The sequence below is a fragment of the Schistocerca serialis genome, chromosome 3, assembly GCF_023864345.2.
Source record: "Schistocerca serialis cubense isolate TAMUIC-IGC-003099 chromosome 3, iqSchSeri2.2, whole genome shotgun sequence".
Lineage (NCBI taxonomy): Eukaryota > Metazoa > Arthropoda > Insecta > Orthoptera > Acrididae > Schistocerca > Schistocerca serialis.
Genome location: NC_064640.1, coordinates 205,700,872 through 205,722,484, shown reverse-complemented (window position 1 = coordinate 205,722,484; position 21,613 = coordinate 205,700,872). Strand labels below are relative to the sequence as shown.

At 43.8% G+C, this 21,613-nt stretch overlaps 1 protein-coding gene across 5 annotated transcripts in view; it reads right to left on the bottom strand.

The window, feature by feature from the left end:
* LOC126469922 (membrane-associated tyrosine- and threonine-specific cdc2-inhibitory kinase) overlaps positions 1–21,613 on the bottom strand; it is a 177,821-nt gene that overhangs the window by 120,828 nt on the left and 35,380 nt on the right. For all 5 annotated transcript variants that reach the window (XM_050097315.1, XM_050097318.1, XM_050097316.1 and 2 more), the window contains exon 4: positions 18,559–18,760. In XM_050097315.1, the coding sequence (XP_049953272.1) occupies positions 18,559–18,760 (202 nt within the window). The remainder of the gene's footprint in view (positions 1–18,558; positions 18,761–21,613) is intronic.

Below are 21,613 nucleotides of genomic sequence, written 5' to 3'. Positions count from 1 at the left end.
GTGCCATTGGTGGTTTGTCAGGTAACACAAAATAGTTGCATTAAACTCTTGACGGGCAGAGTTGGGAGGGAAGGGAGAACATCATGTCGATGGTATTTGTCCCAACAGATTAATTTTATTGGTAGAGTACGCCGATTCTGTGGCTCTGTGGCCACAGCATTTGTGGGATAGTAAAGAGAACCTGATAATGTTCTACCATTATAACAACTAAGGAAGACTTTACAAATAAATACATGCAGGAAAGGAATTACTGGTAAATACCTGAAATTATTTGACAATCAGGTATACTAATACACTGTCTAGTAACAGCAATGTGACCACCACCTAAGTTCGACATCAAAGCGCAATAACCACCTACAGATGGCAGGTGACAGTGCCAGCAGTGGAGGATATACAAAACATGTTGGGGGGAGGGACATGGAAAACAGTGCATTCATTGTTGTAACGGAGAAGCAGAGTGATTTTTCTGACTTCCAAAAGTGCATGATCATTGGATTTTGGGTCAAGGGTGGAAGCATTTTTGAAATGGTGAAGTTTGTAAACTGTTCACATGTCACTCGATTAAAGTATTCCCTGCATGGCAAAATTGCAAATATGAAAACTGATGCCAAGGAACCTGTGGTGCACCAATGGCCATAGATGAGAGGGGCAAAAAACGGCTACAGAGATTTGTGCAGCCGAATACATGTGCAAATGTTGAACAACTGACTGCCCAGATGAACCACGGGGCTACCAATAATGTCTCCCCAATGACAGTTTAGCGAATCTTGCTTTGTATGGGCCTCCACAGCAGGCGCCTGGTACATGCACCTATGCTGACTGCTGTTCATTGGCGATGAAGGTGAGTCACGTTTTATGCCCCATCGGAGCGAAACATCTGGAAGCAAACACCCTGCAACAACTGTTGGAAGGGTCCAGGCTGTAGGAGAGAGGTAAAAATGGCCTGAGAATGTTTTTGTGGGTGGTTTCGTAATTCTGGAAGACACAATGGATCAACACAAGTAAGCATCTATCCTTGGGAACCATGTCCACCTCTACATGCAGTTTGTTTTTCCTCGGCACGACGGCAGCTACTAGCAGAGGAAGGCAATGTGTTACACAACTCTCAGTGCAAGTGCATAGTTCGAAGAGAACCAGGATTGGTTTACTGCACTCCCCTGGCCACTTAACTCCCAAGATTTAAACCCAACTGAGAATCTGTGGGACTACCTCGACTGGGCTGTTCCCACCATGGATCCTAAACTGACTAACCTAGGGCAAATGGCCACAGCACTGGAGTCGGCATGGCTCAACATCCCTGTTGGTACCTTCCAGAACTTCACTGACTCTCTCCTGCATGTCTCTTAGTGGTCCACACTGCAAAATGTGGTTTTTCAGGCTTTCCACAGGTGGTCACATTAATATGACTAGACAGTGTATGTGCTCAAATTAATTGCGAGGGCAATATTTTGAACCACTTTTGTAATTTACTGAACAATTTGCAAGTCACTTTGGGTTCCTGATGAAATGTAGAACGCACATCCATTTCTGTATCTCAACAATTTTCAAATTTCAGCACCCCAAGGTAACAACCCAAGCCTAGGCAGATGGGCTTGCAGCTTTAAAGTGAGCCACTTACAGCTATACATTGCCACAGCATTACACCATGGAACTTGCCAAGTGTCACCATACAACTGTCAATCAGTGCTCCGATGGCTACTGTAACCAGGAACACTTTTGCATGTGGTGTACATGACTTCTGCAAGTGTAACATGACTACAAATCCATTTCAGCACAAATAAATATGGGCTGGCCGACTGTCTTAGGGTCAGTCCCTGTTGCAAGGTTCCCCCCACTGTGCCACCCTCCTGACAGGACCACCTGCCAAAGATTTTTAGCTGCCACCTGATGAACCTAAGGTTGAACTGAGGTCCTCCTAACCACCAAGCCACTGAGCCACTTGCCAACACCAGTTACAGCCAGCTAGCCACTTGTCCAGGGTCCACTCCCTCGGTATCTTTGGCAGTCACTTGCTACAGCTAAGCTGGACTCAGTGTCCCGCACGCAGCAGATGGTGTCAGCCAGCTCCATCAGTCCTGACACCGCGCCACACCTGGGCCACACTAAGTGTAGCAGTAGTCATAGTAGACGCCTGCCTTCCAGCTCTGCCTCATGTGGGCCTGAGTTTTACTACAAACTAATATGTGTAACAAAGGGATTATACAGCTTCTGGCTGATCCTGACCCATATCTTCCACCAGGGTCACCTACACCCTCTACAAGTCGGGTCAGATGTGGGAAAGAGCCTGCAATGATGGTTCAATATTTGCAGTAGCTGTGTTCGTCCTTCAACTGCTGTCCTATTTTTCATTATGCCATGTACAGATTCAATTGTGGTATCTGGGAAGTGGCCAAGGGATGAGTTCAGGGAACAGGTTGAGTGCACACAGTGTAACCTACCAGGTCATGTGGCCTCATGCACCGAATCACATAACACACTATGCTGGATATTCCCGGAAACAAGGAATTACGACAGGTAGTGTAGGACGAATGCTCCGAATGCCCGGTTGAGATGTGGAAGGCTGAGTACGTCAGGGAAGTTTAGGAGAATGTACACTGTAGGCAACTGAATGCACAGTTTGTTGTAAATAGTGCTGATATGTGAATTATAAATGAAATAGTTCTCCAAAGGCCCATGCTAGCAGTTATATGGTTTGACAACCACAGAATTGGATTGTGTGTGCAGCTTTTTTTTTTTTTTTTTTTTTTTTCATTTCTGCATCATACTCTTTGTTTGTTCTGTTATATAGTGAGGTAGTTGTAAACTGCAGTAGAGTGCTGATGAAGCAAAACACATGTCAATGCTGCAACAGTACAGGGAGTCCCAGAAGGAACGGTCAATATTCAGGTATATGACAGTAACACTCATTTGAAGCAAGAAACTTCATATGGACATATGCCCTATTCCGAATAGTTTCTGAGATACAACATGTTTAATATATGTATGTTTTTGTGCTGGTGGTGCACATGTATGTGTCTCACCCTTCCAACCTCTTTGGCGTTACTCTAGTCCAAACTAGATCACTGCTTGCAACCTCTTTGCTTGGGATGTCTTTCTGCCATTAAAGTAGCCCTTTGAATGCACAATTGTGTATGGTGTGTTGTGAGTGAGAATACTGCCGGCACTTTCAGATATGTTGAATTTCTAATCATAGAGAGTTTACCTGAAACAGGTACTCTTTCAAGTTCCCATTTTTCTTCTGAATGTGTAGTTCAACAATCTGCGTAGGAACAGTAACATACACTGAAGAGCCAAAGAAACTGGTACACCTGCCTAGTATTGTGCAGGCCCAATGCCAAAACTCGGGCCACTTACGGCTATATGTTGACACAGTGTTGCACCCACGTGGCATTATCATCTGCCTGCTGGTCAGTGCCCCAACAGTTACAGTGACCAAGGATACTTGGGCGTATGGCAACCATGACTCCTGCAGCCGCAACAGCACAATAAACCCATATGGACACAAATACTGGTCGTCCAGCCAGACTAGACATACATCAAAGTAGGAAGTCATTAAGTCACCAAGTGTCAGAGTTGACCTCTGCTGTGAGGTTGCCTGCCAAGGGTGTTCAGCTGCCACCTGATAGGCAGAGAGTTAAGCTGAGGCCCTCTTAGCCACCAAGCTACTAGGCACTTGGCATCACCAGATGCCACCAGCCAACCAACTGTGTTGGGTTCACTACCTGGCTGTCTAAACCCATCACTTTTCACAGATGGGCTGTCGCTCAGTGTGTCACACACTGTGAGCTGTCAGCCTGCTGCATCAGTCCTGATGTCAGTCGGCCACAATCGAGACTGTCAACCATGCAAAATCACGCTAAGTGCAGCAGCAGCAGCAGCAGCACCTTCCATCACTAACTGATGTGAACCTGAGACATATTACAAACTACTGGATCTAATGAAAGCGATTATCAGCTTCCAAGTGGCTTCTGACTCTCCCCAAGCACTATACCGCAACAGAATATGCTCAGACCCCCTGTACCATAGCACCTGCCAGAAGTTAATTCTCAAGACTTTACTCTCACACGAAGTACCAAGATTATTGGCTTTGACGTGTCATGGCAGATTGAAATTGTGTGCTGGACTGGGACTTCAAGCCAAAATCTTTGCCTCTCACAGTCAAATCCTCTACAAACCGAGTTATCCAGACACGACTCATGAGCCACTCTCACAGCTTTACTTCCACCAATTCCTCTTTCTTTCCTTCCAAACTAGTTGCAGATATGCTGTGAGGGTGGGATGCGAATTGTGCCCAGATAGCTCAGTCAACCAAGGAGTTGTTAAGACCCAATTAATTCTAATCTGACAGGAGTTTCAAATCTGTGTGCACTCAACTGCAGAGTGAAACATTAATTTTGGAAGCTGTTGGAGTGTTCCGTCACTTCTGTGCATGATCCCCACTCTCTCTGTGGTGAGGGGAAGCAAGTCTGATCTTCCCGCACACTGCTAAAGAGTTTCACCACACTGTGTGCACCTGTGCAGCAGCTGAGGGTCCTTCACATTTAATGCTATGTTATGAAATAACCACCGATCTGGAATTTATGTATTTTTTTTAAATATAATTCAATAGCTTATATTTTAAATGACAGAAATCCAGAATTTAATAATTTTTGGTTTATTAGTTTGTAATAATTAATTAATTTTTTGATAATACAACAACCAACCATTACAAAATTTCTTTTTGTTAGAAACACACACAATGAAGGCACTTTTTCCCAAAGATGTTGCACTGTTTGTCCTTTTTTGCTTGATCAACCAGAATCATGATAGGTTAAGCACAATGAGATTGAAAATCCAAAAACAAAGTGTTCAAAATAAAAGGAGTATAAGACAGAGACGCAGTGTTTCGCCCCTATTGTTCAACCTGTAAATCAAAGAAGCAATGACAGAAATAATAGGAGGTTCAAGAGTGGGATTAAGACTCATCATGAAAGGACATTATTGATAATTTTTCTGATAACATTGCTATCCTCAATGAAAACTAAGAATTACAGGGTATGCTGAATGGAATGAACAGCCTGATGAGTACAGAATATGGATTGATAGTAAAACAGAAAAAGACCAAAGTAATGAGCAGTAGCGGAAACAAGAATAGCAAGAAACTTAACGTCAGAAATGGTGGAACGGGGGGCGGGGGGGGGGGGGGGAGACATGATGGACAAAACACAGAGGAAAAGCAGACTAGCACAGGCAAAGAGGGTATTCCTGGCCAAGGTCTACAGGTATCGAACATAGGACTTGACTTGAGGAAGAAATTTCTGAGAATGTATGTATGGATCACAGCACTGTAATGGTATTAAATTACAGCCAGTGTGAAAACTGGAACAGATTACAACTTAAGTGCTATATAAGAATGTTGAAAATTAGGTGGATTGATAAGTTAAAGAATGATGAAGTTCTCACAGAATCGGCACAAAGAAACAAACATATGGAAAACACTGACGAGAAGAAGGAACAGGATGATTGGACACATGTTAAGACATCAGGGGATAACCTCCATGTTACTAGAAAGAGCTCTAGAAAGAAAAAATGTACAGGCAGACAGAGACTGGGATACACCCAACGAATAACTGAGGATGTAGGGTGTATGTGCCACTCAAAGTTAAGAGGTTATCATAGGTTAGTCTACATGTTGATTACATATACATCGCGCCTGTAAAACATGTACAATAGGCTGCACCCCCCTAAATGCTCTAAATCCACTGCACTATCCAATTTCTACACAATGATAAGTGACAACCTACATCATCCCATCCGTTCCACGTCTGCACATTACTTGTAAACATAATCGCATAGTCATCCATGTGCATGTAATATGAATGATATGTTTCGATTGTACATGAAAGAAGGGGTAGGTACATTTAGATACCACAAACTCCATTAGATAATATCGTATGGAGAAGCCCACTTAATGACTTTGTATAAAACTAGAATGATCTTGTGCATACTTCTTTTCTTTCCTTTCTTTTAACTGTATTTCTCGAGGCACTTTGTACATGAAATTGGAATGTTCTAAAAATATTTCAGGTGTGAAAATGAAGCAAGAGTGATGAGCTTTTCCAGCCTCAAAAAAACTATCTACAAAGAAATAACCATCGTGCATTAGCCAGGATCCCAATTAGGTAGGTGATGTGGTTTTAGAGGATTCATATACGTGTTCTGCTCACAGTTGCAGTGAGATTCATATTAGATTGACAAGGAGGCAACCACAACAGTCAAGAACAACTTTTGCTAGGAACTGATTTTAGATTCTGGATTTTAGCGAGTATCGCCTCAGAGACTGATTTTATCACGTTTGTTCCACATACATCTGAAGGTTGCAGCACATCTCTCACTTGTATCATGGAATTGGGTTGATGGAGTGACTTCGGCCAAGTCTGACTGGATCCACTGGGATGAAAGTTCTCAGCAGATGTCAAAACCTGTTTGCCTTGTGTTGACAACAACTGCACAACAGTCCATTGCTAACTTCATGAAGAAAAATATAAATGATGTGATGATGTCTATTTTAGGCAAAGGACTCAATTTTGCACCAACACATAAAGCACCATCTCTTTCTAAGTTTCGTAAGTTGTGTTGAAGAAGCCATACAACTCTTTCCTTTGGATACAGCAGAAGAAATAAGAACAGAAGAAGAGCCATTCTCTTTGGTAAACTCCTCCTCAACAAAGTAACTTAATCTCTGCAGAAAGGGCTGCACTACAAAATCTCTGAGAGCATCCTGACATATTGGTATTGAAGACCGATAAAAGTAATTGAAAAGTAGTGTTACCTCTTAGGTTGTATGCTAATGAGGTGCATGGTCTACTAAGTGATTCTACATATAGAAAGACTGATTACAGTTGTATAGGATGTGTGCCACTCCTAAATTCTTCCCATCAGACCATCAAGACAATAAGTACAAATGGTTGTGTACCACCACAACTTTACAGCCTTCCTGAAGTTAATAAAGAAGGCCTTCCTTTACAGCCAATAATACGCAGCACTGGTGCACCCACATATGATTTAGACAACACCTTGCTATCTTGCTGAGTCCACTGGTGGACAAATGCTCACATCATATACAAAACTCAGCTGATTTTATCAACGGACTGAGGGTTCTCTGTCTGAATAGTTTGGACTACTTAGTCAGCTTTATGCAGTATCTCTTTTTACATACGTCTCCCTCACAGATTCTCTGGCACTAACTGGTAATAAATTTCATGTGGACGTCACTGCTCTGTTTCGACACACTTCCCCCAACCCATTTTATGTTCAACAATAAATATTTTGAAAATACTAAAGGCATCACCACGAGTAGTCCTCTGTCTGCCCTGGTAGACAAGCTTTTTATGGATGACTTTTTAGGGGGTACGAGTGCGATACTTGGAGGTACATGTACGATACTTTCATAGTGTGGCCTCACAGAGAAGATAAATTTTTACATCACCTCAACTCTGGTTCACTATAGGATTAGAGGGGGGAGAGGGAGGAGGAGGAGGAGGAGGAGGAGGAGGAGGTTACTGTTTAACGTCCTATCAACAATGTGGTCATTAAAGACAGAGCACAAGGTCAGATTAGGAAAGGATGGAGAAGGAAAGTGGCCAGCCATGTCCTTTTGAAGGAAAAATCCTAGCATTTGCCTTAACACTTTGGCGACCAAGCCTAAGTGTAGCTCGGGCCACAGGACTGAGCTCAATGGACCATGCCAGAGTGTAGTTTGGGTCGCAATGTTTCACGTCATGCAAGCCTCCTGTCACTCGAAAACGACTCATTACAAGTGATAACATTGTATACGCGTCTGGCTGGCTGTCCCTTGACTGGTGCTGCCCTCTTGTCAGGCTCTAGCACTACTTGGAAAGAAGCAGTAACGAACTTTAGCACTGCTGTCGTGTCTGACTGAGCCTGTGTGTGCTAACATTGTCATATTTGCACGCGGTTTCGTTAGGTTATATCATTGTTTGTGATCCTGCTACCAACAAGTCACGTTTATTGGGTCATCAAGAAATTTTAGAGGCACTGGAAAAAGAATTGATTGATTCTGGATCGGAGGGAGAAATATCTGAGTGGGAACAGTCTGAAGAAGATTCAAATTCAGGTAAGCTACAGACTGATACAACTTGTCATCTTTAGGGCTGCTGCTTCAGTACTGGCACTGCAATTACAAGTAAGTTATGTTTTATTTGTCTTCATCTCGTCTTTCTTTTCTTCTTTACAGATGTATCTGATGATAAATATGCCGCTGTTCAAACAACTTCCAAGCGACAATGTTGTTCTGCTGCAACACAATCTTCTGCACCATCACGGAAGAGGTAGCGGTCTTCACAAACGAAATCAACAGATACTGATTTAGGTTGGAGATTCGAAGACCTAGTCTCTCCTTTGCCACAGTTCTCTTACATAACTGGAGTAAGAGCTGCAGTTGACGAAAGATCCACTCCACTTAACGTGTTTTCTATTTTCTTTCCACATTCTATGATGAAACGCACAAAATCAGAAATGAAGAGGTAGGCAAAGAGTGTTTATGATAAACTGAAATCAGGCTCCAAACTAAAGCCACATAGTGTTTGGCATCGTGGGTTGGAGTGAAGCTTCACGAAATTTGTTTTTCGCCATAATTATTCATATTTGCCTCGTGAAGAAGCCAAAATTGGGAGGCTACTGGTCTGTCAATAGTTTTATTTCAACCCCTTTCCCAGGATCTATAATTAGCAGAAATAAGTTCAAGGCCATACTTTCAAATTTACATTTGAATGACAATTGTACCTAGATTCCCGGAGGTCAACCAATGCATGATGCTATGCATAAAATCAGACCAGCTCTCAATCGTCTATTATGGGAATGTAAGAAATCATTTTATCCCTATGAAAACCTCATAACCGATGAAGGCATGCATGGATTTCGTGAGTGAGTGGTCTTTTGTGGCTACATAAAAAATAAACCAGACACGTATGGAATAAAAATGTTTACTGTTTGTGATTCTAGGAATGGTTACATTCTGGGATTTGAAGTATACAATGGTAAAGGATCGAAAGACAATTCCATAACACCACTCTTTCAGAGGTTGCTTGCCGATTATTTGGGTAAAGGTCACACTGTTTATATGGACAGATTTTATAATTTGCCAGCAGTTTTTGATTTTTTATGGAAAAATAAAACAAAAGCTGTATGCACATGTATGGCTAATCGAAAGGAACTGCCAAAAGAAAATAATGTTTTGAAGAAACTCCTAAGGAATCAGTCTGTGTCAATGAGGAGAAACCACCTGCTTTGTTTGAAGTGGAAGGACATTAGGGATGTCTTATGCCTTTCCTCTAAACACAAAATGACATCCTCTAAAATTTCTGTTTGTACGAAGGATGGTGTTAAGATCAAGTCGAAACCTGATGCTATTCTTGATCATAATACGAACAAAACGGGTTGATAGAAGTGATCAGATGATCTCCTATTATCCTTTCTAGAGGAAACAAATGAAGTGGTGGAAAAACTGTTTTCTCACTTGCTCATAAAGGCTGCAATGAATGAATGCTTTTGCTCTGTATCTTGAGACTAGAAACCCTAATGAGAAGAAAAACTGTCTTTTCTACCTTTTTGTGCCACATTGGCGAAGGACTCTTCCAGAAAGGCTCAATTGTGGCTAAAGAAACTGCCCCTAGTGCAACCATCAGCAATAGGCTTGTAGAACGACACTTCCTGAGAAAATTGCTGCAACTGAGAAGAAGCAACAACCAACAAGGGTGTCCAAGGTTGGTTTGGACCAGACAAAACTGGCAAAGCAAGCAGGAAGGAAACAAGATGGTATTGCCCTGACTGTAACACCTCTCTGAATGCCAGAATGCTTCAGACTTTGCCACACAAAATACAGTTATATGTGAATGTGCTTAAATCCACACCTCACACTTCTGTGATGATAGATAATCAAATCCCTGTCAAAGGACATGGTTCAGTCATTCCAGTTCTGGTTGGTAATGGGTAGGTGGGGTGGGGGTGGGGGTGGGGGGGTTGTTTCTTTCTGATTGGTGCCTGATATGGATGTGAGGACCACGAGGATCAGGTGTACGTGAGGATATGGCATGGGAGATCTCTTTGTGAATTAGGTGTCCCGGCATTGGGTCCAGATTATAAAGATGTCATCAATAAACCTGAACCAGACCAGGGGTTTGGCGTTTTGGGCAGCTAGGAATGTTTCCTCAGAGTGGCCCTTGAAGAGGTTGCCATAGGAGGGCAATCAAATTTAATTCGTGTGGCTGACTATATATCATGCGCGATCAGATGTACCTTAGTCACAATACTACCCCCTGCTCTCAACACAACTCCTTTCACTCTTTACACCCAACAATGTTATCCAACTCCCGCTATGAGAAACTGACACCTTTACTCGCCACTTTATTCGCCAACTTCTTTCCCCAGTGCCATCTCCGTCACCCCCCCCCCCCTTCCTCCACAATGAACAATTCCTCTCATTCCTCTAGTTATCTTTTATCTGCACCAGTTCAGAAAGTTTCCTTAGCCAAAGCAAAAACCCTGCCCCATATCCTGCTCCTTAAATGCTGCCTAAGCCATGGAATCTCCCCCCCCCCCCCCCCCTATGGCCTAACCACAAACCACCTTACTTCTGGATCCCATCCCTCCTTCCACAAAGACTTTCACCTTTTCATATTCCACCAGTCCCTTTGTCCCAAACCTTGTTCTACAAAAACATGTCTCCATGGCACAGGCAGCCCTGAATGACTTCCACTCACAGGAATCCCTGAACCACTTCCACTCCCTTCACAAAACAGTTACTATGCAATCCCCACTACCTACACCTCATCACCCAAATAGAAAAAAAAATGGTTCAAATGGCTCTGAGCACTAGGGGACTTAACATCTGTGGTCATCAGTCCCCTAGAACTTAGAACTACTTAAACCTAACTAACCTAAGGACATCACACACACATCCATGCCCAAGGCAGGATTCGAACCTGCGACCGTAGCGGTCACGCGGTTCCAGACTGAAGCGCCTAGAACCGCACAGCCACACCGGCCGGCAGTCACCCAAATAGAAATCCTGACACTCCATCAACTAGAACAACATTTCAAACAAAACCTCCACAAGTTATCCAGCCTGCTGACATCCTACTCTTGCCTTGGGACACAACTCCCATCCTACCCACAGAGCTACTCCTTGTCAACCACTCATAGCAACCAGACCCTGCCTTGCTGACCTTTTCAACCTACCACATCCTCCAAAACCCTCAACCAACACTCCAAGAAATCCAGAACCAAAACAATCTTTGAACACTGTCGTTAACCTCACCACCAAAATCCTCAGCCACACAGAAGTTTCAGTCCTACACCCCCACACCTAACCACCCCCCAGTCTCCTTAAAGGAATTTCTAATTTCCAACCTGACCTCATCATCCTTCTCCAGGTCTCTCCCTAAGAACATTAACCTTTCAGCAGAAGAAGTGACTGCACTAAAAAACCTAAAAACAGATCCTGACCTGATCATTCTCCTGGCAGAAAAGATTTCACCACTGTTGCGATGAACCAGAGTTAGTTTGTTTAGTCTTGTTTTACGATGCAAAAAACAACTGGGGTCAAAACTATAGAACAAAACAATCAGAGGACGGACACGACTCTACGTCAGTCCCAATGGACATAATAGGAGACAGCTAAAAACAGGCACATGGAAAATGTGCTAAAAGAAGAAACATACAAAAATGGAGGTCCAAAACTAAAAATTAAATGGCCATTGCCATATTGCTTCGGCAGATAAAAAGTAAAAAACAGTTGAAAGCCCATGCGTCATTCGCTGAAACTGCTGATAAATCAGATGGCAAACCCAAGCTGAAATTTAAATTCTTAAAAAAGGGCATTCCAGCAGGAAGTGGGGGACAGTTAAAATTTGGGCGCAATGCGTACAAAGTGGCAGGGTAGTGACATTGAGCAAATGATTATGGCTAAAAAGGCAGTGCCCAATACAAAGCCGAGTTAAAATAATCTTCTCCCAGCCCTCCTGCCAGGGGGAGGTCAACCAAGGCACCGGGAGGGGCTTAATAAACCGGAGCTTATTCCCGTGAAGGGAAGACAATTGGCAATGACAAAGGGACACCACCTCCTGACAGATGGCAATGCAGAAATCATCGGAGGGAACTTGTGGGCTGAGGTATGAGGAATGCATCCTTGGCAGCAGCGTCAGCAGCCTCGTTTCTTGGCAGACCAACATGACCAGGGACCCATAGAAACATCACACTGGCTCCACCAAGAATGAGCAAGTGACAGTTTTCCTGGACCCGCTGCACTAAGGGATGAGCAGTGTACAGCACACAGAGACTTTGAGCAGAGGACACAAATGGGAAAGCTGTGTCACCAGATGTACTCTGAGGCCTGATACAAGTTGAAAAGCTCGGCTGTAAATACTGGGTAATGCACTGGAAGCTGATATCAAGAGTCACGGGTGCAATGACGAAGGCACACCCAACCCCAAGGTCAGTCCAAGAACTGCGAAGGTCATGAAACTGAAGGAGATAGACCGAGGCTGGAGTAGTGTCCTTAGGATGCGAGTGAAGGCCAAGGTTAACATGAGCCACTTCACGAAGCCAAGGTGTGAAGGATTCACACACACTGGGAAGGTAGCATGAAATTAAGCCGCCACACCAAGTAGCAAAGGTGGACTCCAGGAGGTAACAGAGAAGAGGGACGAGCCCCATACCAACAATCAAAGTAACCATCAAAGACGGAGGCAGAGAAAGGGTTGCCACGCATGGCACACAAACAGCATGCATACCTGCTGAGGAGAAAGTCACGGTGGTAGGACAGTGGTGGTTCAGCAGCTCCAGCATTCAGACTCTCAACCGGGCTGTTGTAAAAGGCGCCCATGACCAAACGGATGCCATGATGATCGATAGTGTTGAGACGGCGCAAAAGGGATGGGGTGTGCAGATGCATAAACAAAGCACCCATTGTCAAGTTTCGAATGGACAAGGGACTGCTACAAATGGAGGAGGGTGGTTCTATAGGCACCCCAGGAAGTACCACTGAGGATACGTAGGAAATTGAGGGACCGCGTACAGCTGGCTGCCAGGTGCGATACTTGGGAGGACCAAGAGTGTTTCCTATCGAGCAGGAGCCCCAGGAATTTCAGAGTGTCAACAAACGAAATGGCAACAGACCCAAGACAGAGATACGGTGGGAGAAACCATTTGCACCGTCAGAAATTCATACAGACAGTTTTGTCAGAGGAAAAGACAAAGCCATTGCCGATGCTCCAGGAGTCAAGACAATCAAGACAGCACTGAAAATGCTGCTCAGTGAGACAGGTCCGTGAAGAATTGCAGTAGATGGCAAAATCATCGACAAAAAGGGAGCAGGAGATGCATGGTGGGAGACAGGCCATTATAGGGTTAATGGCAATAGCAAAGAGGACAATGCTCAGGACAGAACCCTAAGGCACATTATTTTCCTGGATAATGGTGTCCAACAAGGCAGTACCCACATGTACCTTGAAAACTCGGTATTGTAAAAATGCCCGAAGAAAACAGGGCAGGTGCCCACGGAAGCCCTGTGTGTAAAGAGTACAGAGGATACCAGTCTCCAGCAAGTGTCATAGGTCTTCTCCAAATCCAAAAACATGGCCACAGTCTGGGATTTCAACAGAAAACCATTCATGACACGGGTGGACAAAGTAACGAGATGGTCAACTGCAGAATGAGACTTGAGCCACCACACCAGCCAGGTATGAATCATATGTTCCATCACCTTGCAAACGCAGGTGGTAAGAGAGATGTGGCAGTAGCTAGAAGGAAGGTTTTTGTCCTTACTGGGCTTGGGTATGGGTATGACGGTGATTTCATGTCAGCATCCAGGAAATGTGCCCTCAGCCCAGATGTGGATGTACATGTTAAGCAGAAAATGCTTGCCTGCAAGAGAGGTGCAGCAATATCTGAATTTGGATGGCGTCTGGTCCTGGGATGGAGGACTGAGGAACTGAGAGCATTATCTAGCTCCCTCATAGTAAAGGCGGCATTGTAGCACTCGTGATTCTGAAAAGAGAAGGGTATCACCCAAGCCTCCTCCACTTGTTTCCAATAGACGAAGGTGGGGTGATAGTGGGAAGAGCTCGAAACTTCTGCAAAATGGTAGCCCAAGATGTTGGAGATAGCAATAGGGTCCATGATAATATCATCGGCTACTGTCAGGCTGGAAATTGGTGAATGGATCTTGGTTCCAGAGAGCTGTCGGAGGTTGGCCCACACTACAGAGGAAGGTGTGGAACTGTTAAAAGAACTAGTGAATGAAATCGAGCTAGCTCTTTTGCTATCCCGAAGAATTCAACGACACTTCGTATGCACCTGTTTATAATGAATTCAGTTTTCCAGCATAGGGTGGCGGTTAAAAATGCGTTGAGCACATCTCCATGCGCGAATTGTGTTGTAGCATGCCTCAGTGCACCAAGAGACTGGGACATGATGTGGCAAAGAGGAAGTGCAAGGAATGGAACATTCTGCAGCAGTAAGGATAACATTGGTGAGGTAGTCCACCTGGTCATCACAACTGGGGAAATCTTGTTCTTCAAAGGTCACAAGGGAGGAGTAAAGCTGCCAGTCAGCCTTAGTAAGATGCCATTTGAGCGTGCATGTGGGTGGGTTAGGAGTCAGCAGACAGAGAGCACACGGGAAATCGTCACTTGAGTAGTAGGCGTCAGAAAGAACAGACCGGTGAAGACGATGGGTAAGTTGGGGAACGCAAAAGGATAGATCCATATAGGAACAGGTGTGCAAAGGATTTGGAAAGTAAAGCAGGTGCTCCAGTGTTAAGGCAGAAGAGGTTAATGTGGTTAAGAATGTCAGCCAAGAGGGCAACTCTCTTGACAGGTCATGGGAGAACCCCAAAGGGGATAATGTGCATTAAAGTCACTGAGTAGCAAAAACGGGGGAGGTAGCTGCCAAATAAGCTGAAGGAAGTCTGCCCTGGTGACAGCAAATGACGGAAGGACATAAATGGTACAGATGGAAAAAGTCAGGCAGGGAAGGAAAAGGCGAACTGCAACAGCTTGAAGATAGGTAGTCAGGGAGATGGGTTGACTATGAAGGTCATCCCGTATGAGCAACATGATGCCCCCATGAGATGGAATGCCGATGTCAGGGGGAAGTTCAAAATGAATCGGTAAGTAATGTGAAAGCTCAAAGCAGTCATGAGGCCGTAATTTCGTTTTCTGAAGGCAAAGTACAAGGGGATGCTGCAATGCTAAAAGCAGCCATAGAAACTCTTTGTGGGACCAAAGGCCTTGAACGTTCAAGTGAAGGATGGTCATGATGAAGACATGTAGGGGTTTCAACTTAGTGGCCACCGAGTGACAGCCGGTGTAGAGTCATTACTGCAGGGCACAAAACCCGGAGGATCCTGCTCCACGGGGTCCGCAGAAGCATCGGCATGCTTGTGCAGTCAGTCTGTGGAGTCCAACGCTGAAAAACTGTTGGTGGTGCGTACCAGCGAAACAGATGCCAGCCAGGCTAAGGGACCACGTGGTGACACCGTCGAGCAGGATCTTCGAGTTGGTGGAGGAGAAGATCGTTTGTCGTTAGGGGACTTCTTTGAACCCTTCTGGTTAGAGGAAGACTTGGGTAGTGTTTGGCGGGAGGGACGTAGGAAGTCTTCATGGGAGTACTCCTTCCATCCCTTCCTATCTTCTGGTTGTGTAGTGGGTGGCTTTGTCCCTTGAGGCGAGAGTTTGATGGTTTGTTGCACAGTGGGATGGGGGTACACCGATGCTACCTTGACACTGGGCAATTTCACAATCTCAGAGCTGAATCCGAGGTCGCATGTCTGTGTGGGCATGTCCTTCATGGAGCGAGGGGTAACAAGAACAGAACTACTGGTGCCAGACAGGAGAACACAGGGTTAGTGACTAGCCAGTAACTTGCGAGCTACTGGGTAAGGCACTTTTTCCTTTACCCAAATCTTTTTAACAACCCGCTCATCTAAATACGTGGGAAAATCCCGAGAGGAGGTGGCATGGCCGCCATTGCAGTTGATATAGCAGGGAGGAGGAGGCACACATTCGCCCTCATTTGCATCCCTGCCACAGGTTACGCATTTGGCTGGGTGTTGACACGATGTTCGAATGTGATTGAAACGATGACACTGGTAGCAGCACATCGGATTCCGGATGTATGGCTGAACTGTGATAATTTCATAGCCTGCTTTTATCTTGGACGGCAGCACCACCCTATCAAAGGTGAGCAAAAGAGTGCGTGTGGCCACCAAGGAGGAACTGACCTTTTTCATTACACGATGGATGGCAATGACACCCTGATCAGAGGGGTAAGATTGTATTTTGGCCTCAGACCATCAAGCAGCCCGGTGTAAATTACACCATGGGAAGAATTTAAAGTGTGATGGGCCTCAACACGAATGGGTAGTCGTGGAGAAGTGAGACAGCGAGCAGTAGTTGTGTTTGAGAATCAGAAGCAGTCTCCAAAAGCAAAGTGCCATTTTGTATACAAAGCTGGCTTTCACAGGGCAAGCAATTCCATCACCATTTCCGGGTAATGAACAGAACGACGGCGGTGAGGGTCTGACTCTTCAGTACGTGAGACCACAACGAACCGCGGTGCAGCAGGAAGGGACTTCAAATCGGTAGCCTCATTACGTTTACGTTTCACAGACGTCGATGGGGAGGACGATTGACTCATCGTGAGGAAATCCCCATGATTGCCAATGTCTCCAGTGGCGTGCTCCTTCCAACTGGGGGGCCTCCCCTTCACAAAGGGCGCACCCATCTTAGGTGATTGTTCCCACATCAGGTCACACCTCCCGAATGCCTGACGGAGGGTCCAATCAGCAATTTGGGAAGGTTACAGCTCAGGCAATCATCCCTCCCTGGGCCTGGCCTGTACCATGGGGTACATGCGAACCCCACCTGTCGACCTGGGGCTGAGAATTACGTGTTACCCAGTCACCTGTTATGCGTCAGACGCGTGGGCCATTCTTCAGGAGTGCACAGGGAAGAAGAAGAAGAAGAAGAAGAAGATCCTCAAACGCCGAAGCAGAGGAATGAGAGGAGAAGTGAAAAAAAGAAAGGCAAAGGGAGCCAAAAACAAAGTTGAGACTGTTTGCACATCAGCGACAGAATGTAGGGCATTCCCAATAATAATCCAGACATATTCCCAAGGGAGGGGAAAAAGAATAGCAAGAGGATAGACATGCAGCACGGAAGGGAGAAAGTGCTGCAAAGGCTGTGGCCCCGTGGTAGCCAAGTACGAACCTGCCAAAAAGTGGCAAGCCCCCTGGGGGGATGAAGCGGAGTGACAACCTGGCAGAGGGCCTCCGCCAGTTGCCCGACAGCTCCACCTACAAGTGCTGCCAAGGTGACCCTATCCCAGAAGTCAACCATGACCTCCAGTCCCTGCTGAAATCCTCAGGCACTTCCCAGAACCTCTCTCCTGAATCAATCTACCCCCTCACCCCAACAACAGCCAGCACACCCACCCTCTACATGCTCCCCAAAATCCACAAACCTAATAATCTTGGGTGCCCCATTGTGGCTGGGTACAGTGCTCCCACCAAAAGAATCCAGGCCCTTTTTGACCAATATCTGCAACCAATTGTCCAAAACCTAGCCTCCCACATTGATGACACCAACCACTTTCTGAACCCATTTCCCGCCATCATCACACCCTTACCTCCCAGATCCCTACTCATCACTGTTGACCTCCTTATGCACCAACATCCCACATGGCCATGGCCTTACCATGATTGAACACTATGTCTCCCAAAACCCTGCAGGTCCCAAACAGACCCCTTCATACCTCGTACACCTAACCAACTACATCCTAACCCGTAACTACTTCACCTTTGAAGGAAAGGTATACAAACAAATTCGTGGCACAGCCATGGGCAACCGCATGGCACCCTTCTATGCCAACCTCTTCATGGGCCACATAGAGGAAACATTTCTAGCTTCCCAAAACCCCAAACTCTTGGTCTAGTTCTGGTTTACTGATGACATCTTTATAATCTGGACCGAAAGTCAGGACACCTTATGTTTCCTCCACAAGCTCAACATCATCTCTCCCATCCACTTCGCCTGGTCCTCCTCCACCTGTCACCACTTTCCTAGATGTCTATATCCCCCTCTCAGATGGCTCCATCCACACCTTGGTCCATATCAAACCCACCAACAGTACCTGCACTTTGACAGCTGCCACCCCTTCCACACCAAAAAATCGCTCCCACACAGATTTGCCACCCATGGCAGACGGATCTGTAGGGATGAGAACTCCCTTGGCCAGTATGCTGAATGCCTCACAAAGGCCTCCTATCCTTTATTCATAAATAATTCACCATTATTTGAAAAACAATATTTTTCAGAATCAAAATTTTTTACCATTCTTCAAAAGATAAAAACTAAAATAAAAATGCATTATCTGCAAAATCTTAAATTGGTCTTTGACAAACTGCAGTTAAACTTGACATTTCTAGAAAGCAAAACTTTGAAACATTCTTCAACATGTGAAGCTACAGGTGAGTGAATGACATAAATATGAAATTACCAGTGTTACATCTAACAGAATACTCCAAAGTGTTTCCCCTGGAATAGGGAAGCATCTGACACCAAAATGTTCTAGAGTTTCTTGGCACCACTCCATCTGCATATATATATAATCTGCCTCTTGCCAAGCAACATACAGCTTAACAATGTTGTCATGGCATGGAATCAGTTCATGGTTCCTTATTTCTCTTGCATATTTCTTCCTGTAAACAAAATATTACTCATGTTTATTTATTAAAAATTAAATTATAATATTTTTACCCACAAACAAAAGAAGCAATGTACAATAATTTTTCTGCTCAACAAAACAATACACTAAATGAAGTCCAGTTTTGCAAGCTTGCTAGATGTTAATAGCCCCCTGTGGTATTAAACAAGGAAGTGTGCAAATAAATACCAATATTTCACCTCTCTAGTGCTGGCAACATGGTTCTGAAAATATCCCACAAATTAAAACAGCTCATATTATTAGTTTAAATTTTCTTAATTGTCTGGAACTCCTGTTAGCTTTCTACCTAACAAGTTGCATAAATAATTAAATTACAATACACTAAATTTCAGTTACCTTTATTGTTCAACTGCCAAAAACAAACAGTGGGATGTTCAGGACACCCCATACCTGGCCTGACAAAATTAAGTGAATCTATTGTTGTCTAATACCAGTATTCTGTTTTCCAAGTGAAATATAAGTGAGTCCATCTACTTTCTGTCACTGTATGGCAACAACTCAATCTGCAGTATGTGTACATATGAAGAAAGAGAAACAGATTAATTGAAGTAGTTGAAGTAATGTATGATAAATTAGACTCAGAACCACCTGGTGAGTACATATAACTGGAACATGAAACTGATAGAGATGGATATTGATGAAAATGAAAAGTTCTGAAAATAGCAATTTCTACTTGGGAAGAGACAAATCAACTAAATGGATGATGAACTCAACTAGGAAATGTATGCTCGCAATATCAAAATACTATAACTCATCCACCAGATGTGAACGGTGCACCCAGAACTGCAAAAATCAATCTTCGAGTGATTCCTTTTGGTTTTTGATGAAAAAAATGTGTGGATATACTAACGTGTACATAAGAAGCATTTTGAGCAATTTTGTCAGGAAACAAAATGACACAGAGATGTAACTGAATTTAAGGCTTTTGTTGGGTTACTTATTTTGTCCAGTTTTTACTGCTCTGGACACGCAAGCCTACAGGATGTGTAGAACACAAATGGTTTCAGATCCGAGACAATTTCACAGTGCGGTAAGTTAGTATCAGTTCCTATTCCTGGTCAGATGCAAACAGTGTGATGACATTCAAACCAGGCATGAATGAAACAAAATAGATACCCTTGCACCTATTAGGGAAATATTTGAACTGTCCCAGGAAAACACCAACAAGAACTACACAGCATCTGAATATACTACAGTGGGTGAATTGTTAGTCACTTTCATAGTAAAATGTAGTTTTCACCAGCATGTACCAAGCAAGCCATCAAAGTACAGTCTGAAGATTCTAACACACTATGATGCCAGACTTTGTAAGCCCTGGCATATGAGACAAGTCAGAAAACAAAGTTTCAGACTCACTGCAATAGGTGGGAATTCATCTGATGATGATGGCCGAGGATACTGGCAGACAACTGGTTTACTAGTTGTTGTTTGTGTAAGGAACTGCTGAAGAAAAAAACTTTCTTTAGTTGGAACTATTCCTTAAAACTAAACCTGAACTTTCTCCTGAATTGGTTAATGCTAATCAACATGAAGTAAACAGTAGCTGATTTGGATTTCAAAACAATTTGACAGTTCTCTCTTGTGTGTCAAGAAAGAACAAGAACATGATACTTCTTTCATCAACACGTTTTGGCAATAAAATAGATGACAGCACATGGGAGAAAAGGGAGCTTGAAATTATCACAATGAACAATTCCACAAAAAGAGGCACCAATATACTGGATGAGAAAGTGCACCACCTACTCCACATCAAGAAAAATATTTTTCCATACCTTGGATATTGCTGGAATAAATGCTCAAACAACATTTACCAGAAATAATGAGGCCGATAATAGAGCCAGAGGATTGTTCCAATGTTAATTATGAATCAAGCTAATACAGCCAGGCAAGTGAAAGAGAGGACCAATGACATCTCTATCCCAATCAAAGTGGCCATGAAAATAACATAAGAAGAAGAAAACCAAGGATCTTTGGCAGAAAGACCAGGGATTGCAAACAGAAATGTGGATGATGAATGAAGAAAGAAAGAAAGAAAAATGTACAAAATGCCCAAAAAGTAATTATGTGAAAACGGAGAATTTCTGTTTTGCAGTCTCTGTTTTACTGTGTAGATTAGATTAGATTAGATTAGATTCAGATCTTGTCCAAAGACCCACAAATGAGATGATTCTCTCGGGTGGGAACCATGTCAGAAAGTAAAACGCAAGAAACATAAGACTATTTGAATGTAATATTTCATTTCCCGGATCATTTGTAAGGGGATTGTCAAAATACGTGAATACATTAAACTGGAACTGCTAACAATCACACAATTAATACACCATCAGAATGAAACATATTTATGCACTTTTAATAAATTCATCATACATGGAATACCTAATGTTGATTGTTGTGACCAAACGGTGTCAAAACTGAAATTTGACAGACATTTTTACTTAAGTTGGTTTGACAGTCCCTATTAAGATGTTCATCTATAGAGTAGGAACAAATGCTTACCAGTATGTCTTTCAAGCTCTGTTTAAACTGTGGTTTATCTGAAACTGAGTTTTACTATCCAACGTCCTTCAGACACTGCCGTGATCTACAGCCGTATGAAATAGAAGAAATGTATTCACAATTGTGAATATGATTAGACTTTGGCTGAACAATTTATTGGTGACACATGAAAATTTGTGCCAGACCAGGACTCAAACCTAGCTCTCCCACTTCACGCAAGCAGTCACCTTAACCACTTTGGGTACTGAGTATGCCTCCTGGTCTGACTGTGTGAAGAATAGTGAAACTAAAGCAAATTTATCATGAGAGTGCAGTGGACCTAAAGGAACAA